General features: G+C 33.0%; 4 protein-coding genes across 11 annotated transcripts in view; 2 read left to right on the forward strand and 2 right to left on the reverse strand.

Moving 5' to 3' along the window:
• The window catches only part of LOC109538978 (axin), a 12126-nt gene extending 5131 nt beyond the window's left edge, over window positions 1-6995 (reverse strand). Inside the window, exon 1 of the mRNA XM_019906464.2 lies at window positions 6790-6995. The gene's annotated coding sequence lies outside the window, so the exon portion shown is untranslated. The remainder of the gene's footprint in view (window positions 1-6789) is intronic.
• Window positions 27-2306, forward strand: LOC109538977 (tRNA (cytosine(38)-C(5))-methyltransferase). Of its 3 annotated transcripts, none has more exons than XM_019906460.2 (5): window positions 27-58; window positions 289-457; window positions 666-1141; window positions 1208-1400; window positions 1458-2306. In XM_019906460.2, exons 2-5 carry the CDS (start codon window positions 403-405, stop codon window positions 1727-1729), a joined length of 996 nt encoding a protein of 331 aa, XP_019762019.2. In that variant the 5' UTR covers window positions 27-58; window positions 289-402; the 3' UTR covers window positions 1730-2306. The 3 variants fall into 3 exon arrangements, with proteins under 3 accessions (XP_019762019.2, XP_019762020.2, XP_048519720.1); XM_019906461.2 differs by lacking the exon at window positions 27-58 and adding an exon at window positions 114-151; XM_048663763.1 differs by lacking the exon at window positions 27-58 and having other exon boundaries at window positions 207-457.
• Window positions 4293-11516, forward strand: LOC109538976 (switch-associated protein 70). 3 transcript variants are annotated; one of them, XM_048663762.1, is made up of 11 exons: window positions 4316-4607; window positions 7327-7515; window positions 7638-7799; window positions 7858-8075; window positions 8127-8326; window positions 8397-8547; window positions 8612-8770; window positions 8823-8992; window positions 9047-9196; window positions 9326-9454; window positions 11032-11516. In XM_048663762.1, exons 1-10 carry the CDS (start codon window positions 4509-4511, stop codon window positions 9427-9429), a joined length of 1602 nt encoding a protein of 533 aa, XP_048519719.1. In that variant the 5' UTR covers window positions 4316-4508; the 3' UTR covers window positions 9430-9454; window positions 11032-11516. The 3 variants fall into 3 exon arrangements, with proteins under 3 accessions (XP_019762018.2, XP_048519719.1, XP_019762017.2); XM_019906459.2 differs by lacking the exon at window positions 11032-11516 and having other exon boundaries at window positions 4293-4607; window positions 9319-9427; XM_019906458.2 differs by lacking the exon at window positions 11032-11516 and having other exon boundaries at window positions 4317-4607; window positions 9326-10262.
• The window catches only part of LOC109538975 (axin), a 34503-nt gene continuing 18565 nt past the window's right edge, over window positions 9570-25507 (reverse strand). For 2 of the 4 annotated variants that reach the window (XM_019906454.2, XM_019906455.2), the window contains 15 exons: window positions 21985-22093; window positions 19100-19392; window positions 18852-19009; window positions 18304-18422; window positions 16896-17091; window positions 16693-16837; window positions 16510-16636; window positions 16106-16261; window positions 13990-14206; window positions 13779-13933; window positions 13377-13544; window positions 13093-13298; window positions 12813-12972; window positions 12518-12751; window positions 9570-11693 (listed from right to left, as the gene is read on the reverse strand). In XM_019906454.2, coding sequence (XP_019762013.2) covers window positions 11567-11693; window positions 12518-12751; window positions 12813-12972; window positions 13093-13298; window positions 13377-13544; window positions 13779-13933; window positions 13990-14206; window positions 16106-16261; window positions 16510-16636; window positions 16693-16837; window positions 16896-17091; window positions 18304-18422; window positions 18852-19009; window positions 19100-19298 — 2367 coding nt within the window. In that variant the 5' untranslated portion in view covers window positions 19299-19392; window positions 21985-22093 and the 3' untranslated portion in view covers window positions 9570-11566. Of the gene's footprint in view, window positions 11694-12517; window positions 12752-12812; window positions 12973-13092; window positions 13299-13376; window positions 13545-13778; window positions 13934-13989; window positions 14207-16105; window positions 16262-16509; window positions 16637-16692; window positions 16838-16895; window positions 17092-18303; window positions 18423-18851; window positions 19010-19099; window positions 19393-20056; window positions 20106-21984; window positions 22094-25507 lie in introns of those variants that run through there. The other 2 variants (XM_048663761.1, XM_019906456.2) reach the window with 2 other exon arrangements.

The following is a 25507-nucleotide window of genomic DNA, read 5'->3' on the forward strand; positions in this document are numbered from 1 at the left end:
ATTTCTTAGAAGAGGATAAGTTGTAAGTTTGCTATATTGTTGACGATTGGTCGTAATGGTATGTTGTTTTTAGGAAGTTTAGGTAGTCCGTATATTCTATATATATATAGGTAGTAGATGTTCTGTGTGTATGAGCAGAGACAAGTCTCTGGTATGAGTGTTTTTTAACGTTGTCTTTATCTATGGCCGACTCTACTAAACCATAGATAAAGACAAGAACTAGTCTGTGTAACCACAGATTATCAAACTATGTGTGCAACTGCAACTAATTAACCTCAATCGTTTCAGAATCAAACCACAATCAAACATAACCTTTCAACTTTAAAAAGCTCAAATTTAAACAAATATGTTTAAATATTTGTCTTGAGGTGTTCCTGTTGCATCCTAACTAAACGAGAACAAATGCAAGTATTAGAATTGTATAGTGGAATTGGAGGAATGCATATGGCTTTTAAAGGTATATCTACGTTAGGGAGACCCATTTTACACTTAATGAAATATTTATATCAAATGGCTATTAATATTAATTATTAATATAATTACTTGAACTACTTGTATTGATTTTGAAATAATAATTTTCATGTCCAAACATTCCAGTCATTGCGGATCCTCGATAGAGGATCTGGAATTATTCCTATAAACATCACAATATACAATTATTTCAGAAAGTGGAAAGCCAGGATGTATTAAAGCGGCGGTAGAAATCAACACGACAGCAAATAGCATTTATAAATATAATTTTCCCGATACCAAACTGTTGAACTTAAATATTGAAGGTCTAACTGCTGATACAATCAATCAGCTTGAAGTTGATACGATTCTCATGTCGCCCCCTTGCCAGCCTTTTACCCGAAATGGCAAACAACTAGATATGGAGGACGCTCGGTCTGACTCCTTCCAACACATTCTGCATTTGCTTCCAGACTTAGCAATTAAAAACGTACTGATAGAAAATGTTAAAGGGTTTGAACAGTCTGAGATGAGGAACTTACTAATCAAAACTTTAACCGAAAACTCCTTTACATATCAAGAGTTTCTTCTCACGCCGTATCAATTCGGCATCCCCAATAGCAGACTACGATATTATTGTTTAGCCAAAAAACGACCGGAGAAGTTCCAGTTTGAAACCCGAGAATCTGTGGTATGAAGAACATGTTTTTTAACTCAGTTCTTTCGCATTAATTAGATAGTTTAAGGTGCTTTTTAGATGGATATTATTCCAAGCCACACAAATGAATCTTCGTGCTTTCCAATACAGGACATTTTAGAGGATGATCTGGAAGACTGCAATTTTAGACTTCATGATAGCACTCTAAAGAGACGACTTAAAGTATTGGATATATGTTATAGAACCTCTAGAAAGTCGTGTTGCTTCACAAAAGCGTATGGACGATTTATGCGTAAGGAAGTCCAGGTGAAATATTGTTTCAAAAGTACTACAATTTTCCTTTTTGTAGAAGGGACAGGAAGTGTTTTTACAGACCTTGACGAGGAGACTGTATTCGAAACTTTAGCAAATTTAGGTCGTATGGACCCTGCTAGTAACGACTATTTGGATTTAGCCCAATCATTAAACCTACGGTTTTTCACTCCGCATGAGATTGCCAAATTAATGGGCTTTCCTGAAACGTTTTCTTTTCCACAAGATATCAGTAACAGGCAAAAGTACATGGTGTTGGGAAACAGTATCAATGTTAAAGTTGTTTCTAAATTAATAAGGCAACTGTAAGAATTTTTACTACTTTTTGCTCTCAATTTCCATCTCTGATTTGAAGACAAAAAATTAATTTTACAAATATGTCATATTTTTTCGAGATTTTATAATATTTGGTCCTAAAATGTATATTTACAAGTGGCTTAAAGTGATTTTTTGCGAGCAGATCCATATCTCTGAAGAAATGTGAATTTTGTCAAATGCTGCGTTTTAAAAAAACTTTCATTGTCACTAATTCCTCCTCTGTAATTTCCATGTCTCGCCGTTCTTGCGTCTTTTCAACTTCCAATTTATATTTTTGTGTAATGCTCTTGATTATTTAGGACAGTCTCTTAATATATCTCATTTTTACAATAAAACAGAATAATAGCATGAAAAATAACTCAATTCATTTCATTATTGACTACATAGTTATATATTACTTAATATACTTAGTAGATGAAAAGTATCAATTTCCTAGTGCAATAGATTACATGAGGAATCTAAAGACATTCATCAAGGTATCTTACAGAGACGTTTTTTAATAGATTAAATAATATTAAAAGCGGAATTGTATGAGAACATTAAAAGGGATCACGTTGGTCAATGTTAACGTGGCTTTGATTTTTCCTGAAAAACCTTTTCACTTTCCTACACCTAGAATTACGCGCCTATAAGCCCAATAGATTTATATTTTATAGACATTAAAAATTCCGGATAATATTTTTATTTATTTAGCAGCTAATCTAAAACATTTCATAAACATAAATCAAACGGTCTGTTTTTTTTCTGCCAGTAAAACGCTTTTTGTATTATCTTGATAAATTTTATAGAAAGTATGTTTGATAGCGAAGTACTTAAGCGAATTACAGCTCATTTTTAATAATATTCGTCACTTTTAACCAATAGCCGGTTAATACTTACAAAAATTTAACTTTGTTGAAAAATGAGAAGATCGGGAAGTCGAAGTTTCCTTTTATGAGTAGTTTATTTAACACCTGGAAAAGCCGCCGAATTAAAAATAACTAAAATGAGGTTGATTACTGATTTTCAAATTCATCTGGGTTGAAATCTGGAAAATTAATGCAGTGCACAGAAGGAAAATTGATGCATACTGGAGATCAAGTAACTGAACATCTAAAATTGGCTTTCTTCCATTTTCTGGGGTTTTTCAATACACGCAAAAATAGTCGTCCGAGATTTAGTTCAGTCGGATTACATTTTTTCTAGACACTAAATGGCTGAAGGTAAAATATTCGTAAAAGTTGTTCGGAAGGATGTCAGAATGTTGGGACAATAGTTTTCACGCGATTTCTTGCTATGGAAGTAGTTGTTGAAACAAGAAAGCGCGAAAGTTGTTTGAGCATAACTTTTGAATCGTTGATGCTATTAATAAAAAGTTCAATACTTTATTTCAAATAGTAAAAATACCTATAATATGAGACCACATCAATTAAAATCCGTTCATTTGTTTACTTAAAAAGCAAAAAAAAATGTTTAGCGTTTTATTAAATTTTCTATAATTAATTTAGTTTTGCTTCTAAAAAATCATACTATAACTTTTTTGAAGGTCTTTGTACATTTTATAAGTGGTATAAATTTTATCTTAAAATATTCATAACTTTTCGTTCATTCCTATTTGCTATGTAAAAACGGCTCTTGCCAGATTCTAATTTTTTTTTTGAGACGTCGCAACGAAAATAATTTTTCGATATAGGAACATCTTGGCAGCCAAATTTAATATTCATTAAAACTTTAGAAAATATACTAACAAAAAAAAGTGATCAAGATAAACATGCCTAAACATCGAAATCTGCAGCTGTACCAATTTATTTTTTTAATTATCAGTAATACTATATAAATATACTGTATAAAAAATCATAGCAATTAAGTAATCGATGCGGAAAGTTTATTATCCAGATTACTCTTCAGTAATCAACTTTTCCTTTATTGTCAGTAGCAGTATAACTTTACGAGTAAAATAGACACTCAGAGAAGTCTCTCCGACGTCTCAAAAAAAACTTTATGAACGGATTTTAATTTAGTTTGTGTCATATTGTATGTATTATTAAGTAGCATCATTAATTCAAAAGTTATACGCAAAAACGGGTTTTCGGACTTTCTTTGATATATGTATTTCCACAGTGTTCCAAATCACTTTATTCTGACATGCTTCCGAACAACTTCCATTAATCTTTTACCTTCATCCATTTACCCAACAGGCGAAACAGACCTGTTAAAGTCTAATCTGACTAGACTAATTCATAATTTTGGAAAACATAGAAGGGTGAAAATCAGACTGATTCAAAAGGCACCGCACTTATAATAATTTTTCAATGCTGTAAATAAACCCTGAAATCGGACCCAATGTAGTAGAGCTAGAAGAGCAAAAGTTGTTATTGATTTCATTGCTTTTGAGTAAAAAACTTTGTTGAAAGTTTTAGGTTTCGAATTCACATACGTTTAGCTTAAACTTTGTTTTAGCTATTCTCTTGTAAAATCGTACAAAATTCAATTTAAATTATAATAACAAACTAACAAGTTTTGCTTCTATGGCTTAAAGACAATAAGAAAGTAGGTGTTTTATCATCGCACAGTCGCTTTTCAGATCTCTTATAAATGTTGTCCCACCCGCCTACGATCATGACAAATACATTGTGGTACTCGGTCAAATTGTCGGTAAGCCGACTCAACATTTCTGTTGAATTTCTTAATCAGTTTATCGCGCTCATTTCGAAAATGTGCTGGTATCGTACTGCGGCGAAAACATAAAAGTTGTCTGTTCTGTGACTAATAACAATAAAATACGCGTAATATGTCGATATTACTGGAAAATGTTACTAATTGTGTTTGTCTAGCGTTCAAAGCTTTGCAACAGGACCAAACGGGGCTTGTTAATAAGTCCAAATTAAAGGTAATTGGTTTTAATCGTTTCGGCTGCGGTATCATAATAAAACTGTGGGTCAGAATATCAGTTTAACAGCCGATGAACTTTGCCTTATTTTAGAGCTTGCTTGCAACAAAAGTCCTATGCAATATCAAAATTATCACAATCAATTCGATTTTTGCGCTTTTTTTTATAATACTTGCCCCTTTTTCAACTAAAGCCAAAAATAATTTCATCATTGCGTATTGTGTATCATCATTACAATTATTAAAACTATTTAATTTAAAAACTAGGGGAGATAATTTAATTGGTTCAATTGGAGGCTTTAAAAATTCAAAAAAACAAAAAGATAAGATCGCCCGGTAACAAAGTTTAAAAGTGGTTGAGGTTTTGGAGGCAAAGTTTGACCGAAAACAATAATTAGCACGTCGAATAAAGTTCATTTTGCTTGGTTTTTACTACAATAAGTTCAAGTAATAATAGAGTGAGTTATATAATTGTAAGGCAAATTAAATTTTTAGCTCCTTTTTGACCTTGTAATATTGAAATAGATATAGACTCAATATAAGAAACTACATTTGATATATCTCTACTCATTTAATGATGAACTTAATATTTAAAACATGTATGTAAAACATTTTATTTAATTCGTATATTAATAATATCATAATAGTTGCTGTTGATTATTTTGAAATGTTATGACCACTTTCATCATTAATCTTTAAAATTCAAAAAAGCTTCCTTTGAGACTTACTAGATCACCATTGTTACTTGCAAAGTATGATTTAAAATGCTTTGAAATTGTGTATGCATAATTAAAGAAGTTTCGAAAGTATCAAACGATTTTGGGCATTCCATAAAAGATCATAAGAGATAATATCAAAAAGAGGTATAATTAAATCGAACTTATATGGGATTCTATGGGCGATCCAATGATGACGAATCCGTTACACATATCTATCTATGGCAACGCATATTTAACTTCTTTAAAATACATAGAAATCTCAGATACTTTAATAGAAATATTTATATTGTTGTATTAAATGTCTGTTTAATACCCCGGTTTATTTTAGCAAATTTCTATAATCAAACTGTCCCTACTACTAGGAAAGCGGCTTGCCTTGCATTTACATCATTTCGAAAGTGTAGTTCAAGTTGATTAATTAACTAATAAATTAATCATAATAAATTGAATAAGTATTAAATAATCCTAATGAGAAGAAAATTGAATTAGAATTGATGTAAGTCGGCTAAGTGGCAGATGTTGCTTTCAAGTATTTTCCAAATATAGTGCGATAAGTATGTTGTAAAAGTAAAAACGTTAACAGGTTCGCCTTTAAAATATTCATGTAAAAAGACCCCGAGTGTATGTCAAGGTTGTACCGAGAAATTCCTGTCAGACTATAATTAATGACTCTTTTTATTTATGTAATGGCTGCATATGGTCCAATGTTTACATTTAATGCAATTTGTGACGAATTTGCGAACAAAATCTCATATCATTATCCCTATCTGATTTTGAATTTATATTGAATATAAATAATGTATTTTGATGCGAAAGTCACTTGAAGTAATTATAATAGCATCAGCTATAGGACATTTTTTTTGGAAAAGGTCCTTGTTAGCAACACTAATATAAAATGATAAATAAAAAATTCAAAGGGACAACAACTATTGAGAAAATACGTGTCGCATCGGTTCTGTGCTGCTGCGAACCACGTTTTCGGGTTTCTGAGACGGTTCCAAAAACAACCGGTTAAATTGGCAAAGTGTAACCACAGCTTAAATTTTATATCATATATAAACACATAAATACATATACAGGGTGATTCAAAATTGGCGTCATTCCTTTTAAGGAGTGATAGAGGCTCCCTTGGGGAGTACGAGAAAAATATTGAAATTTTTTTAATATTATTATTATTATAATTAATTTATAAATTCTTAGGGATGTCGTCCTAATTAGGAAATTTGGGTTTAAGCTAGATGTACACCCATATTCAAAATGTTCAAAACTTCTGTATTTTCCAACGTTTCGACCGTGCTCTGCTGCCTTCCTCAGGATTACAGATACTGTAAGGAAAACGAGAATGCAAAATCTATCTCTAACAGACCTATTGTTCTTGAAGAGCATATTGTTGCAGGAATTATTACAAACTCCTAATATTTATACCAAGGTTAAAATTCATTAAAGAGCAGAGATTTCACTCACATGAATTAATTAAGACACGATTTCACGTCAGCCCAAACGCAATCCAACACACATGCCACGGTACACAAATTATTATTTTTTTGGTCACACGTTAAAATTTTGTCGAATTTAAAATATTAAAATCAAATTTCTGGTCTCTCCATGCTAAGAGATAATGTCGACTGAACTATTTGCAAAGGTGAATGTTTGATTCTGACTGGAGACAACCAGAAAAAGTCAACTTATTTTACTTTATTGTATTTTTTTATAAATATATAAATAAAATCTAATTAACTCAGAATGTAAATAATGCTTAAATGTTTAGTGTCTGTTTTAAAGTTAATGCTGGTTACATTTTTAATTATTTCAATTGTTTCGTAAAGTTTCCGCTTCCTTGTATTGCATTCCGATTTTAAGACTTTAGTTTCTGTGTGATTGAAGGTGTGTCTTGTTTCGATAGTATGCTTTGTTAGAGCTGTCTGATTTTTTTGTGAAGCCAAAACTTAGACAATTTAAAACGAAAATTTGATATGCATATTAAAAAAAAAGTAATTTTAGGTTCTCACAGCAAATATAGGAACGCTATTAGACCTCTATGGAGTTGAAAAGGGACTAGAACACTTTAGAAGCACATTAAGTCTCAGTTTTGATCAATACAGATTCTACTTACAAAATGAAGTTTTTTCTTCTTTGCCTGCCAAACTCCCGTTGGCAGAGCTAAGGGAATATGAAAGCCGAATCGCAGAGGTAAATATGAAAAACGCTATTAAAAACAAAAAATAATACTAATACAAATTTAAGGCATTAATAATTGTTGGTAACTAAAGAAAATACTATCAATTTTATCAATATTATCAATTATTTTGTAGGTCTGTTGGTTGGTTTGCAGAAAACGGTACCTTCAACGCGATCATAAAGTATTCACAGACGACACTGTTTTTCAATTATACCGAATATTTTGTGTTTTGGCCGAATTAGTACCCGACAATCAAACTGAGCATAGTTATCAAGTGTTGATTCATCCATCTGAGGTTTGATGGTTTCTTTCAACTTCCCCAATTCAAGTCATTGGCAATAAAATAATTGCAGATTTGCAGTATAGCACAAACAGTTACAAGTTCCCTAGGATGCATATTCGATGAAGACGATTTTACCAGTTTGAGCATATCTATGGGCAATGTGCGCCTAACTCCATTTATTGCCGTGATCGAGTCACGTTGCCTCACTGGTATTAAAGATAGCAAAGCGATTAAAGAAGCGATCATCGATGTTTACCAGAAAATAGTCGAAGACGTCATTAAGAAAGGGTATCTAGTTGCTTTTTGTACTTGGACCATTATCGAGTAATTAAATTGCAGATATTTGACGAAACGAGGATACATTTTTCCAAGCATGAGAGAATTTTGGTTTGTTCTGAGACCCTCAGAGCTAAGTTATTATAAAAATAGATCCGAAAAAGACAAAAGCGGTGCTTTGCCAATAGAGGTGGGCAGTAGAGTGGAAGCTACAACTGGATACAGAATCATACTGCATACGCCAGAAAGAAATTTTGAACTTGGTAAGAAGTTGAAGCGAATAGCCGTTAACATCAAGAACTGGACAGCATTGAATTTATGCTATTAATCCAGGCGCTCCTGACCATATGACCAGACTTCAATGGATTTCTGCACTTCAATTGGCTGCTGATCATTCTGGTGGACACCAAACTTATGGAAGATTGCAAGTTGCCAAAAGGCGAATTCAACGTCAAGGACGAGTACAGGAAATGCTACAAGCCAAGTAATTTTTCAGTGCTTACGCAGAAATAGCGTTTAGAGAAGTATTAAAAAATTGCGTATTTCAGAACTCAACTGCAACAAGAACGAACTGCTAGGCAAGCTGCTGAGGGTCAAGCAAAAGAACTGGAAGCTTTAGTTAAAGAAGATTCGAAAAAGTTAGGAGAACTCGGGGAAATTAAAGTAAAATTAGAAAAATTGTTAGAAGAAGAAACCCAAGCAAAAAGGTAACAGACAATATTATTTCGGACCATTTTCGAACACTCTTATTATTTGCAGAGACGAAGAGATAGTTAGAGCTCTCCAAGCCAGAGTTTTGGCAGAAGAGTGGGAAAAGCGAGACGAGCTGGAACGCCTTCAATGTGAGCAAAAAATGCTTCTCGATGAAGAACGAATTAAGCGTCAGGAATATGAGGCACGACAACGGGAAAAAGAGGAGCAATTGCGAAGTAAGTGAAATTATCGCAATTAGCTTTCACTTTTTTATCGCCAATCATCGCTAGATGCAGAACAGCGATTGGCACAGCTGGAGAAAGAAAGGCACGCTTTAGATGACGAACTGAAACAAGCGCGAGAGAAAATTGTTCTATCCGAAGGAAAAAAGGATTTTCTGGAAGCCAAGCTGTATCAATATGCCCCCGTTCTCAGAGAAGGTAATTAACTGGTTATTTACGGGAGTCACTCAGAAACTAATTGCATATGTATGAAAATAACAGTTGCGTTGTTGGTGTTACAATGTGAAATCTTATTTAAATGACAGTACTTACCAAAACAGTTTTTAGGGGACAGGGTTAGGCGAGCTCATTCTTTCATGCCAAGCACTAAAGAAAGGCCCGTTCTGTTAGAAGTTCGCTCTGCAACATTACGAAGATCGACGAAGAAGTAAACAGTATATTTTTTGCTGTAATGCTGTGAGTCACCAAAAAAATTAAATATGTAATTGGTATACAAGAAAAAATCAACTAGCTGAATCGCTCCCTATTCAGACTAGTGTTTAGTAGGTTATTCCTAAAGGAAACAAAAGTACGAAATACTAACTTTTATTTCTGCCGACAAAGAAAAGTTTACTTAATATTTCGTGCACTTACTCCACTAATTGCCACAAATTATTTAGTTAAAAACACTGAATTTGTTCAACTTGTCAATTTTCTTGCTGTGGACCAACTAGTGAATTTCTTCCACTACACCTTCCAGATGTACCATTTAAATTAAACTGGATTACAGTGAAAGCTCTACTTGCGGACAGCTCTTATAAGCGAACATCGCTCTGAACCCGACATTTTTCTTGGACCCTAATTTCGTCATATGGTTTTCAATGTAAAACACTTTCTTATAAACGGACATTCTATTAATCGGACGCGAATCTTATTATGATCATACGGAGTTGAAAAGCTCTTACAAGGCGGCCACGAAGCTGTAAAACGCAGTCGACGAATAAAACCATTATCAAAAATAAGCGATTTTCAATCGGGGAATTCCTTCACATATTCCGTAGTTCCCCGTTTTAGATGTTTTGACTTGACTTGCTTTATTCATCGATTGTAGTGCCATTAACTAAGTTTCGAGCACATGATAATAACTATTATTAACAGAATAGGTAGAAAAGGTCTCCGTTTGGTTACTCTTGACAGTTTTTAGAAGTTAGTTTTTATTTAATAAAAAGGCAAGTTGTAACGAACCATATACGTTTCAAATAAATTGATAATAATTGGAAAACCCCGGAACCAGTTTCTTTTGAAATAGAACCGTCGTAGCGCAAATAGCGGGTAGCCTTTTGTGAGCGCGACATAAAGTGTTTGTGAATATGGCTCCGAAAAACAAAATGCTTTCATTTCATTCATTTTCATTCATCCTGATACCTTGCCACAACTGAACTTTTCATGAGTAGTGATGATGACGAATCAGAAGAAACGTTGACAATTGAACCTGATGCTTCACTCATAAAATCGTATGATGCCTTAAATACAATTTCCCTTTTAAAAATAGTTTCAAGTGATGACTTTAGTGCGTTTCAACATCTTAAAAACCTTGAAACCCATTTTCAGCATTGCATAACTCAACAAAGATTTCAAAAAACGCGCCAAACTAATATTTCAGAATATGTTAATAATCCGGCACAATAAGTTTATATGTTGAAAAATGTTATAAAACATATGTAGGCAATAAAGAATCTGAAAATAAATATTTCTTTTTAATTAAATACATCTCAATTATGCGGACACCTCCCATAACCGGACATTTCTTGTGAACTGTGACTATCCGCTTATTAGAGCTTTCACTGTATATGGCACACCTTTAATAGCTAGAATACTGCATTACTTTGAAAACCGTTGCAAGTATATAAAAATAATTATTATTAAGTCGTCTATACAATTACTAAATTATATGTACAAAAAATAATTTAAAAAAATTATGTATAACGTCAAATAAATAAAGAAATAACTATATTACAAAAAATACTAAAATTAATTTTCATATTATTTTTAAGGCACTTTAAAATTATTACTGAAGAAGAAATTAACACGTGGGAAGAAATTGCATGTATGCACTACATTCAATTGAAGGATTAACTAGTGGAATCAGATCAATTATTATTGATTATCTTAGGAACCAAAAAAATAGAGGCAAGTAAATACTACAAATTTTTGCCGATAGTCTCTAATACAGCTTGCAACTAGGCCAGATTACTGATGAACTTAAAAAACCGCCAATAATCTACAAGTCTGTGTTCTCAAAGGTATTGCCTGTTCGACCTAGTATACTATAACACAAAGGCAAATTAGACCGATAAAATATTCACTTCGTACTTAATTTATACAATAATTAATAACAAAAAAATCGTTTTTTATTCAATTGGGTAATTGTAGTTTTTATGATTAGCAAATAGCATTTTTATGATAGTTGCGAGTGCGGAACAAATTTTAGGCTACCGACGCATGTGTGATGTTGGGTGAATTAAAATGTATATGTTAAGTAAACAGTTATATCTAGCAACTAAAATACCTATTACAACTATTAACACATCAGTCAAGAGGCTTAACCTGGGCCATAACTTTCCCTTCATACAAAGGAAGTGTATCCAAGTCGTTGCACACTTCCTCTTGAATGACTTGGTCACCCAACTCTTCACAAACAGTTTTAAAGAAATATCTGCAATAAATGAAATAAGGGGTTAGCACGTTGAAAACTGTACTTCGTATGAGTTTTACATTTCATAACGTATAAAGACCACAAAAAAGTCTGAAATATGTATTAGTTGAATGAAGGAAAAGGTTCAACATGAGCTAATTCTGAAGCTTATTGATGATTTAAAATGTATATAGCCATCGCCAAGTCTGCAAACGCTTCAAGTTTCTTGAACTTTACACTTCTTTCTTTGTGAATCTTGGAATATAATCTTCGCTGGAAATCATTGAACTTTTTTTCAAATCAAGCTACTTTTTCCACCCGTTACTATTTTGGGGTGCGTCGTTGGTAGATTAATATCAAATTTCACAATTTTTTGGTACTTTCTAATATTTCGGTTTTTTCATATTTGCATCTGGGTTTTTTGCAACTTGTATAAAAAAGGCATTGAATGACTTACACTTAGCTCTCATAGCTTTTAAATTTAAATAAATGAAATAAATAAAATGTCTGGCTAACGATCGCAGATAAGAAAAACCCACAACAGAACGCGTTAAAAAAATGAAACTTGTTGAAGAAAGAAATGAAAACTCGACACCAAACAAACCATCACACTATGGATTCTAACGGCAATTCGACGATTTTTTACCGGTGTAATGATAGAAGATGATGTATGTATAATGCATCTAAATATTTCATAATCTCTATTTTTAAAAACCGTCGCATGATAGATCAAACGTTTTCCTTAATTCGACAAAAGGTTAGGAAATGAAAAAAGATCAAAATATGCACATTAAACTGTATGATTTTAAAATTACTGAAGTGTATAGCAGGTAATATTTCCTTACCTATAATTTCCTTTCTTAGGTAAATATTCCTTGAACTGCTTCAACGTTATTTGTGATCCAGGAATTTTTGTTCTATACGGAAACTGCTCATCGCAAAATGAAAACACCACCGTGATTTGTTGTTCATCATTAGCTTGCGCCGTAGGTAAGGACGGTTTAGTACCTCTTTGAGATTTCCTCAAAGTAGATTGACTGCTTTGAGCCAGATCGACAAAATGTCGGTTTGCTGACGATCTGAAAATCAATAACCAAAATAGAAAAAACGGGTAATAATTTTATCGAAAATAAGCTCTACCTCTGTTTCGATCGCGCCTTAACGTCATCCTCCAGTCGTCTTCTAGCCTCTTCCAACTGCGTTAAAGTATTTGGAGTTGACATTGTAGCCTTGGATGGATCAGCTAAACTAGCGCTTGTCACACTAGTTCTTTCCACAGAGCTTGACCTTGAGCCAAATCCTTTAGAAAAAAGAATAAGTCACAGATGAGAAACTTGAACAGTGAATTTACTACATTTTTATGTCGGTTTGAAAACAAGAATAAGTCACATATGCGAAATTTGAACAGTGCATTTCCTACCTTTCTTATGTCGGTTTGAAATGGGAGACGTGGCACTACTAGTCCTGAAACTACCGCTCCGTTGCTTTGCGGACATTTCATTGTGTCCGGACATCAACCACGCAACAACTCGACTGTCCTTCATTGGGATATTGGCTGGCGGTCCGTCAGATACAACAGAAACTCCGCTATCAGTTAAATCGGTGAATATTTTCTTGGTCGCCGGTCTGAAAACAAACAAGGTCGTAATGTTAGTTCAATTCCTTTAGATATTTCCAACAATATGTAAGTAACAATCTACTAACCTCCTTCCAATGGCACCTCGAAGCAATCGATCCTCTGAATATTCTGGCATGCTTTTTGACTTCACCATTCCGCACTTATGTTCTGATCCTTCAGCGAAGTCCTGCACGTTACCCGAATCGTTGCTGAATATCGAACCGTCCTTCCTTCGACGAGATGGATGCAAATGTCTGCAAAATAAATTATTGTTAAATCAAATAAATATCATTTTTATTCGAATGAATCTAAAAGTGCCATTTTTCGATCAGAAGCGATGATCATAAAGAAGCACTTTTCGTTAATGTTAATTTGCTTTACTTTTACGCACATCGACTTCGCCCCGGGTCTCAAACGCCACCCTCGTTCGAAAAACGACACTTTTCGCCCTTGTATCGAAAAATACTATTTGCTGTGACTTTACTTACTTCTGCTTATGCGGCGAAGTAACTCCCGGAGATCGGGCTGGAGTATCTGGAAAGACTAAGGACACATGATCGTCCAAAATCGATTGATCGTTTTCATCGTCAAGCAGAAGTTTCTCCCGTATGTTTTGCTCGCTCATTGGTGCCAGTGAACCAGCCTATGAAACAAAAACCATTTTAAAATGAAGTTTTAAACAGTCAGGAAGTTTCTTACTTCTCTAAGTTTCCTCTCCAGTAGTTCCTGAGCGTCCAGATCTTTTTTTACCATTACCAACTTCTCAATTAGCATGGACGCAAACTTATCAGGATCCATAGGTTGACACTGAGACTTATCGACTCGCTGCGTTCGGGGAATTACTATTTGATTCATCTGGCCTTCTCTGTTAAGCGCCGCTTGACGTCGTGAAGTTCTACCAAATGGTCGTCCGTCGCTATATAAAAAAACAGTTTGTGTCGTTTGGTGTCTAGGTGTGACATAAAAATTTAGTTCGGTTTAGTAAATACATGCATTACTAACTGGAAATTACGACGTGCAATTACCTACCTTAAAACTATCTATGCTGCATGTCGGTCTACTTTATTATGCTGTTGAACATTACATTTAAAAAAACATCACAATGTTATAAGTAATTCTCTAAACCGCTTTGTGTTTGTATTGAAAGCTTCTATGGGAGATTCAACATGTAACTATTTTTTAAGCACAATGGGCAAAATTGGGAGTTTTTATGGGTTATTTCCCAAACCGTACCACATATCGACAAATCATTATGGGTGACAGAAGCTCGATTTTGGACAAGAATAATAGTTCTGTAAGAATTATAATGTTTTATCCGAAATTGACCAATGTGCACTGGCAACTGTTACGTTTTATAATAATTAATATATTTAATAAAGTTAATAAGTTAATATCCAATTTCTTTAATTCTAATTCTTAATATCTGCCGAAGTCTGGCATGATTGCTTAGGCGGCAATATTATGATAAGCGACTCTGTTTCGTCGGTTTTTGCCCACTGTAATTTAGAATTTAGCCATCTTTAAGCTTTGTAAACACAAACTTATGTTTTCGTCATTAAATATTTACATCGAAAATTACGCAAAGGGTAGTAACGTAAAACGTAAAGGGCAGGTTCTTTTTTAATATATCCTTTGTTAATTTCTTTATGAATGAGATTGAAACTGAAATAAAAAATTGCTGATTTCAACTTGATCTTTAGCTTCCTTATTGCTGGAAATGTTAATAAAATGTACATTTTCAATTGATAATCATTTTTTATGTTTTTTCATTTCTGAGTATAAGTCACATACGTAGAAAAATATATCGAGATCACAAAGATATGCAAGATAAAAGTGTGTTTTTTTAATGGAACACAGTGTTTTATTGTATTATTATGTTATTTTGTTATTAGAGGCTAATGCCGATCCGAATTTCAAATAATAAGTAAAAAAATAGTAAGGCAAGGGACCCGGTGGAAAATGTTGTTGAGATTCCAACTTAAAGAAAAAATAAAATCTAAACACCAAAACACTGGCAATGCGGATGCAGTTTAGGGGTTGAAAACGTTTTTTTTGCATATTGCGGCAGACCGTGACATCCTATCGGAAAACGTTCAATGGCAGAATTGTAGATAATAAAAAGTATAAAACTTTTGTTTTTAATACTTTTTGACATAATATATAATATTAAATTAACCGTCAACAAGACGAAAACCTCATTTTTAAGTACTTAATTTTTTTCTCGTGCATAAATGATTTTATTTACATGAAAACTTTTAGGCATTTAAGGCATGATTTTTTTGCAGATCAGAAGACGAAAAAAACACGCTTATTCGCCACCAAAAAAGACATACAGGTAATGAAATCATACTAAGGTAAATGAAATCATTTTTGCGTGAGAAAAAAAAATGAATACTGGAAAAAATCAATCCAAAAAACAACCAATCAAAGTCAAAAAACCATAAAAAGCGAAGAAAAGGACCAGCAGATAAATCAAAACACTTTATTTAGACGATACCGGCAATTAATTGAAGCCCTTTTGAAAATTCACTTGAATACTCAACAAATACATCGCCTAGTTTCACATTTTACGTTCAACGTCAATCAATTTGGCAAACTTTCGTTTTTTGAAAATGGTATTAGTTAACTAAACCGAGTACATCTGCCATCACCTCAATACACATACCCATAGAACTATTTCGACGTAAAAACATACATTTATTAACAACTGAAGCAATACTAAAGTTACTACTCCTTGTATTAGCGCTCACAACACCGTTAACTCTGAGAATACTTCCTCTATAACCATAGGCAAGATACGTTAATTCATACTTACACAGAACTATCCGTAAGAGACAGATTGTCTGACTCTGATCTGGCATCTGAATAGCTACGGCTACTAATGCTATGTAGTTCGCTATCTTGTCTCGAGACGGGGTTGTAGGAATTGTATGGCGCATGACTACCGCTGGTTTCACGATAAGCAAACAAACTATTTTCAAGCGCAAAAAAAAGAAAAGTCGTATCAGCTTAATGCATCAGACTGCCAAAGCATGGTGTAAACAAAAACTTCAAAATATATAACTTGATAGTGGATAATAAAATTAATGCTCCTGAAATAGCATGCTAAAATAAATCACTTCATGGTCCTTAAACGGAAATAAAAAATCAATTGTAACCATAATGCAAGCTAAAAATTATTAGCTTGTAAGCAGAGCGATAGACATCCCCAAAAATTACCTAGCAAATGTTTCGGACTTGGAACGGTCAACTGCACGACGCTTTTGGGACCATAACAAGATATCTTTGGTTAGGCGCACTGGAGAAGCTGCAATATTAGGAGTATGGTATCCAGTACTTAAGCTCCCTAAAACAGAGAATGCCATATAAAACTCCAAATATTTTAGAGTGTTTGCAAGTTACCTGAAGTATACGACATATGCATTGGATTCGTCACTAACTCAACATCTTCATGTAACGTAGGCAAGAGATCAACACCGCTGGCTAGATTCGAAAAGTCGGTGCTAAACTCGCTCGTACTCTCGTTACTCATCGAATTTTGCGCTTTCTAGAACGTTGAATAAATTAAAAAACTTATTTTCAATATAATCAGCACAATTTTGCACCTCTACATATTGCAGGTACATATCACTTTTAAGGAAGTTAGGGTAGGTTGTCGTCAGCAGTAAATTTTCAATTTGAGCTTGCACGCTATCGTAAAGCGTGACTGGAGGATAAAGGCACTCGGAAGATTTTACAATATCTCCTATTTTTTCTCGGACATCCTCAGGGATGGGAAGCGTGTATTTTAAAATAAATTTCCTAAAAAGAAATAATATTATAAAATATTTTTAATTCAAGAAATTTTTTTCGTTTATTTTTCCAAAATCAATCTTATCTATGCATCTATCTGTTATAATAATTTTGCAAAAAAACATTATGATGAAAGCAAAATTAGTCACCAAAGAGCAATGCCTGACAATCAAAATATTTCTTGCAATTCAGATTCGCAAGATCAGAGGGCAAGTGAATGAAAAATATTATCAAATTCTACTTATTGACTCTAAAACCGATTTTTACACGTTACGGGTATAAAGCTTCATATAAAAACAATCCAAAATAGCAAAAATATGTCCACATCATAAAGCAGAAAGATATTCCCAGATAAATCGGTAATTTTTCAATATAAAGCATCGAAGATAGTGAACAGAAAACGTACCTAAAGAGGGTTCAAATTTTAATACAGCCCGTATAAGAGAAGCGATGTAAAAGAAAATGAATTAAGTGAACATTTGCAATTAAAAAAAAATGTTATTAAAACAATAGAATGAAAATTGCGAATGTCCACTTTAGATGCCTAAATAATAACACAACATTCACAGTTGATAGATTATGTAAGTTCGTATTTTTTTAAACATTCGTCCATTATTGTGGATAAGAGTTTTCGCTTTAAACACGTCACGCAAACCATTTCTCAGTGAAATGAAGCCTCTAAAATAATCGTGCGGTAGTCTATTCACATCAAATGGCGAATCGACAATTTAGACAAATATGAACAAAAACTAAATTTTTAACAATCCTTTAATTTCCTCTAATTAATCTATCAATTCGTCGTAACAGCCTAACTTGGGTTTATCATATTATAAAAAGAATACCTGTCTGCACCACCACATTAAATAATTGTCACCTTATTATATTAAATGGCAAATTATACACATTTTAATTGAACTTGTGCTGATATTTTCAATACAAAATAAATGAAGTAACACTAAATACCAGATTTTAATAAATAGTGCGGGAAATCTTTATCAGCCGGTATATTCATAGATTAGAATTTATCAAAAAATCCTAACAATTATCCAATATCGCGGCGTGCATTAAAGTAATTTATAAGCCGTTTGATGCTACCGAATGAGTTTGAACAGGAGCGTGGTTATTTAGATATGTGACGTTGTCAATACATTAATTGATGAACTTGTTGAAGTCGGTTAAGCTAAGGGAATACATACTCCGGAAACATTAAAATTCACTTACCTATAAATCACTCTAACAAGCTGCATAATTTTATCAACTTCCTGCTGTTTACGTAGCCCTTCACATGCAAACCAAAATTTTAAGGCATTTGAATGCTGGATGCACTCACTGTCCAAATACTGAAAATAAAAAAATATATAATAAATTCAACACAGGCGTCTATTACACCGATTTCAGTAAACGAGTTTTAGGAAACAATACATCTCTTGACAAACCAGGTTTGTTTCTCATTAAGGATCACATACATATTTGTTGATAACAAAACAAAATTATTCGACAATATGTACAAAAATTATTCAGGAACTTTCGGTGCGTCTTTGATCCTTATATATTGTTTATTCAGCTATTCAAATATTTGCTTACTATTTATGCACTCGAATGAGAGAAGGTTAAATACAACTGCATTAAATACGTATATTTACTGAACGTTTGAATTTGATACCAGATTTTCATTATAATATTACTAATAAAGCAAAAAATTTAAACTTTATAGTCAAGTTGTGCAAATTCAATGTAGCAGATAAATGAAAAAAGCACAATTTACTAACCTGCCGAAATAGTTTGACACCTTCTGCATCCTGGAACAAACAGTGGAGGGATTTGGCCCAATTTAAACAAGCAGGAGGTGATCGAACGGTCGCAGCATCCGAAGAAGGATTGGAAGGCTGACTTTGGGAAGACGCTGTCTTAAAGGAAGTCGTTGGGTCTAAAAAATATATGAAAATAATTCAGTATAGAATAGAAACGAAAATCATTTAAAAAAGTGCTTCAATTTAAGAAATAAACTTCCACTTACTAGAAGCAGAGCCGTAATTCTGTAGAGGGGTGGGAGAGCTTGGCTTGACAAACATGGCGTCCTCCGTAGTCGTTTGCTTAAGTGTTGGAGGGCCCCAATCCGATACAAAATGGCTTTGCTCTTTCCCGGGAACGGGGGGACGCGGTAAACTTTCATGGAAAGTGGCATCATTAGAAGGTTCATCATCTTTACTACTCATGTTGAAAGTAGCCTTCTCGCAAGGCTAAGACAGTTTTCACTTAGGACTGTATCACTCTTAAGCATAGGCAATGTCAGGAGCATCGTACTGAAAACTGAAAAAAAAAGACATTTACAGCATGCTAAAATTTAAACTAGGTCTAGGCAAATGTTGGAGGCAATGGTGGAAAACGCAATCACCATGGAGCGGACGCCTTCAAAGTCAACTATCAAATACTCAATAAACTTGGTAGTTTTATTCAGCATATATAAGGCCTAATGGTTAAGAATGGCTTTAGCAACAAAATGAATGAACAAGTTTTTTAGTCGTTGAAGACTTGCTTCGATCAATATGAAGCTTGACTTTGGAAAAAGCTGCGTAGAACGAATTTTAACGTCCATATTGATTTGACTTGAACAATAGGAACCAGAATATAATGAAACTTTAAAAATAATTGCATCAAATTAACAATAAGATGCCAAAGAACTAAAAGAGCCCAGGTAAAAGTTGCCCATAGGTATAATATTACCCAGAACACAATGAAATATGAGTATTATGAATGGACTCAAGCGGAAAATATGAAATGAGACCATCAATAGGATATTAATATGCTGACAAACAATGAAATTACCCCGAGGGGCAGATGCCCTATATAAACACATCCAAAAATAAAAAATGCATGCCTGAAATTTATATAATAAAAATAATGCATTGTTATGAGTTCATATATAAGATTAATATTAACACAAGGCTCATGCAACACCTTGCTGGAAGCGTACCTCATTGTATAGAATACCAGTAGTGAACCCGATGAGAAGTTTTAAGCTTGTTAGGACACAACACAATACGATTTTTTTAATAAAGCAAATATGAAAACCTGTCAGTTTTAATATCTGAGCGCCTCCATATAACGAGCACAGGAGTAGAAGTGGTAGGGAGTAACCGAAATGCGTAGTCAGACAAAAGTCCTGGCTCTTCGATCGAAGTCTATATATCTCACAGTGGGGGCAAAAGCAGCTTTGATTGTTGTTATATACCTACAGGATGTTTCCTATGTGCATCTTACTTCACTGGATGAATACTATAATTCTACGGTTCTTTATTACTGGCTGAGTGAGTCATCATCAGACCATACAATCCCCCAAACACAATGACGAAAAACGTTCCAAAAAATAAGGATTTACAGCAATTTACCAATTGTTTGTCATAGGATTTAACTGTGGAATTGATATTACATCTGTTGACCAATCAAAATATACAAATAACTCAAACAGAAAGATGTATGTGTGGAGTAAGACGGTAATGCTAACATAATTCTTAACAATACCGAAGCAAAATATGTTTACATGGAAAATATTTGCCAATTTCTTTCCTGAGATACATATATGGCGGTGTATTATGTTCGCACTAGTAACGGCAGCTGAACCTGGTTAATATTTTCACTTCTCAGGAAAATGGGTTTATGGCAGTCTGCCAGATTGTTTCACATAAAATTTTTGTCTGCAGTTACCATTTAATTCTCCAAGTAAGTCCAACGGAAAGATGTATGTACGAAATCAGACTACTGAGGAATATAATCACAATCATTTTGAATAAAAATATTTTTGCATTGAAAATATTTGTGAATTTCTCTGTTATATGTTACGGTTAACGTTCGAGAATAACATGTTGCGTTGGTTAATGAGCGAATATAAAATGATCTTCAACTAGCGAACGTCGACGTCGTTTCACATTAACACAAAAGTAAAAGTTCACAGTTTTTGTTCCTTGGTCAACTGATTTATTTAGCAAACAATTATAGTAAGTTTTCAAATGCTATACCGATGCAAATATGAACAACTAACATTAAAAATCAACTGTAATACCTAAACATAAATGTATAAAATAATAGCAAATAATATTGTTAAATCATGATCTTAGTAAGGTAAAGGAAGCTAAGACACGCCCAGTCAGTTTCGTTCAATATCGTATTGAGCCACATCAACCAATGGGCTTGAGACCGAATGCTCCCCACCCTTATGTACATAGTTCGCCCATATATCCACCATGTTATTCATCTATATACCACTTTTGCAGGCTTGATTAAAATTTTAAATGGGTTCAACGGTTTACTTCAAGTCTTTTCCAGAGTTTAGATTGGGTGAAACTATTAGTTATTGATTGAAAACAGATAATGTATGCATAGCATTGTGCTCAATACAACGTTTAAAATGTGTTTGGTTTCTAATGAGTACTACCTACTACCTACAGACTGGAATTAATTAATAGCAAGCTTGCCTTTTTAATGAAATTCATGAGCTTTGACTACAATTCGTTGTAATTTCCAATTGAACTAGATAAATTAGTGACAGTGACGGTTAGTCTAAGGTCTGTTACTAAATGCTTATTTTTTACATCATATAAACAAACATGACATGCACATTTTTATGAAACTGTTTTTATTTAGGTTTCAAGCTACAATTCACTGCATGGTCTAAGCTGGCCCTTTGCATTAAGGGTGCTTCTAACTGGTTTACTCCAGATAAGTTCATGTAGAGAGAGGGAGGGAGGGAGGGAGGAAAAGCGACTAGGGAATTTCGAAGGGAATTTTTTGCTTAATAAATGTACGATATTATACTTCATTATACACTAATACAAAATAACGAACTACGCATAATGAGATGGAAAGCAAAAATTACTATCACAATGATTAGTTTTCAATACTTACTTGACTAACAGAAGAATAGTCGGATATTTGAGATTCCACTGAACATATTATGCGTCAGTAAACAAATCCGAGGTAATCAATGGCAACTTCACAACACAGCAGTTCGAACCTAAAATAAAAACATTGTTCATTAAGTACTAGTCAAATCGAGTAAAATATGGAAATATAGAAAAAGTATGTACACATCCAGCAGAAATATATCCCTGCATCAAAAAAAAAATTGAATTAGAGTAAAATTTGTCAGCTTATACATAAACTTAAATGTAAAACGAGTACGAGTAATAATTGTAATTGCTCTATATTAATTGTCTGCAATATTCCAGTAGTCGCGCCGTCATTTATTTTGCAATAATAAAAATGTCCTTACAATTTCTATATTAAAAACTGTATGAAATATTTCGACTATCAACACAAATCATGCGGAGTAAATATTGTCACTCTGTTGCGTTTGAACACACAATGGTGAATGCGTTCACTCAAAACTCCCAATTTACAACAAAAATTTATAACAACAAGCTTTATTGAGAATATTGGTCTAAAACATGTGAAAAGATTTCCAGCAATACAGCTAGTAGAATAGCAATACTGAAAATCTAACAAAAGTGCAATTATTTAATTCAGTGGTCTTGATAGTCTTTTAATCGGCAAATTTAATAATTTTTTAATTAATATCTTCTTTATACAGTAATTTCCCACGAGTATTTCGGCAGTATTCAGCATTCTCATTATAATCGCTTTCCGACTTCATAACAGCATTAAATTTGAACGACGATTTTGGTGACGATCTTTTAACAAATTTGTTTAAAATATTATTTATAATAAATATAGATATATTTGTTATAAATAATGGCTCAGATGCTTCGTTTTGTGCACAAACATAATCTTATTATTTCTTATTTAAATTGTTAAATGCAGAAGAATAACTCGTTAAGATGGAGGATTAACCAACACTAATAAATTGTAGGTGGACAATAAATATGCCATTAAACTCAAATATTTAGAATGTTTCTAGATAGATGTAGATGAGGAAGCTGGATTAAATGTTTTTCAATAACAGTTGCGTAAAAGCATCAGATTAAGGCCGAATATCTGAACTTCCGACGGGAGCGGAGTCCAAATCAAGTTTGAATATTCGAATTTATTGTTTCCTATGTGCTGTTTCAATTGGTGCTTCTTTTAACAAATTTGGGCAAATTCTTTATTTCTACAAAAGTTTAAACAACTAATCAAATTTTATTTGATCCGCACGAAAAATGTCCATATAGACGGAAATTTAACAAGAAAAAAGTAATTTAAAAATAATACGCAAAAAAAATATATTTTGTGCAGCGTTCGAATGTTTTGTGATTCTTACATAAAAACCGCATGACTATAAGCTTAGTCTTCAAAACAAAAATTATATTTTTGCTCCAACGGAAAGTTATTCATTTAGCCTCCTATTCTGTGAAAAATATCGACGCTGACGACTTTCTAATATTTAGCAAATAATAAATAAAGTGAATATGACTGATAGGTATTTCCTTATTTTAACTTGAAAATAAACTAGAATTGTTTTGTTTGGTCAGGCAAATCGCTGAGCAAAAATAGCCTAAAATGGAAAACAAAGCGGCAAACGTTAAAAATGTGTCTTGTTACGAAAAATAAACTAATAACAAATATTAATAGCAAATTAAAAATTAATCTCCTACTTTCAGTTTGATTTTTAAACATCGATTTATCTGTAAAAAGGGTCATCGGCAAGAATAATTGTAATAAAAATAAGAGGATACGATTGGCAAAAGTGGAAAAACACTATTATCAGAGAAAAATATTTATAAGAACGCCAATGGAAAGCTAAGATGAGTGACTGACTGGATCGACGGTCTTAAAAAAGATCGTCGCTCTTAATTCCTGAGGGTATTGAAAGCTAGGTATGGGTAATAATTTTACAATTTAAGATTGAATCAACCTGACCCGTGTAACACGGAACAAAACCGGTAAAATAATATAAAATCTATTAAATTATATTGATAAGAATAAGCTGATGTAAAAATTAGTTGATACATCCTAAGTTTTTGATAAAAACCTGTAAAAACGAGATTTTGCAATTGTAAATTTTATAACCATTCAACTTTGAAGCGGCAAGCTACAGTTGAAATAAATAAAAAGAGTGCATATTCATATAAAAACGCACAACTGTTTTATCGCATTTAATACGATCTCAAAACCATCACTAAAGGTATATTGTAAAATTGGACGCATAATTCGAAATTGACCAAAGCAAATATGTCTGAATCTATTTTATTTACTTAGTATTCGTAAAATATTAATGAATTTTTTTAACACATTTAACAAGTTTTTCAATGGAATACGTTAAATATAAACTTAAAAATAGAATAAGTGGAGTAATTTTGGTCTAAATACAAAAAAAGACACACAATACACACAGTCGAATTACCTGGCGGAAAATATTCCTATCAATATTAAAGACGCACTCTAACATTTCCACACCACGCACGTGTAGACAGACACATAAATAGCAACCCACCAATGTTATTAGTATAAGAAAGAAGACAAGGAAACTGCATTAGAAAAATCCCAAACTGAATGGCCTGTTTAAAACCACTTTTCCCGCGCAGGGTAAAACAGAGGCGCGTATTGGGGTTTTCAAAGGCCAGATCACTTGTTTAAATGCTAACAATAGATTACCCGATAAAACATTATATTTAATCATTAAAAGAAAGTCAGGAATTCAATGCTTGATTTATAAAATGAGTTGAGGATTGATGTGTTATTTTTAGTTGGTCATAATTAAGAGAAAACAATTGCGGTAAGTTGGAATCTTTGTCGTTTTCCATTGCGCCAAGGGAATATACCTACTTCACACGTTTTTTCTATTTATTACTGGATATTTATTTAATCCCTAACATTATACCTTAAGGGTTGTTACTGTTACTTGACACAGAATACCGAATTGGTATCACATCATCTAGCATCATTTTTTTTAAAATAAATTGGGCTTTTTAAAGAATTAATCTACATTGCGTAGTAGCATCACGATAATTTGGTAAAAAAAAGGTACAATTTCACTCCAAGCCGATTTGGAACCACACGCAATTTCAAATAAATTATATAACGCAAAAGAAAAAAAAGAAAAAAATGCATGAAGACCAGACTGTAATTCAAGAAAATTTGAACAGGACCGATATAAAGCACAATATCTACTTCGCTTAATCTTCAATGTCAATCACCGAATAATAAAATCAGTGCTTCTGGATTTGAAGAGACCGAACTTATTGGTAATTTTAATCTCTACTAATCACATTTGCAAACAATATAGAAATGTTACAAGAAAATTATTATATAAGCGCAATTCATCTGTAAAAAAACACAGTTTGAGGATTAAAAACAGTTTTCATTAACACCGCGCTTCTTTATGATAATCACATTTACTTTCCTGGGTCGTTTCAGCAAAAAAAAACTGCTAATGGTCTCTTAATTGATTCGAGTCGAATGGATTGAAACAAAATCTTAAATTACATTT

This window comes from Dendroctonus ponderosae, unplaced genomic scaffold, assembly GCF_020466585.1.
Source record: "Dendroctonus ponderosae isolate FM_Combo_2020 unplaced genomic scaffold, Dpon_F_20191213v2 Dpon_F_20191213_2, whole genome shotgun sequence".
NCBI classification, from domain to species: Eukaryota; Metazoa; Arthropoda; class Insecta; order Coleoptera; family Curculionidae; genus Dendroctonus; species Dendroctonus ponderosae.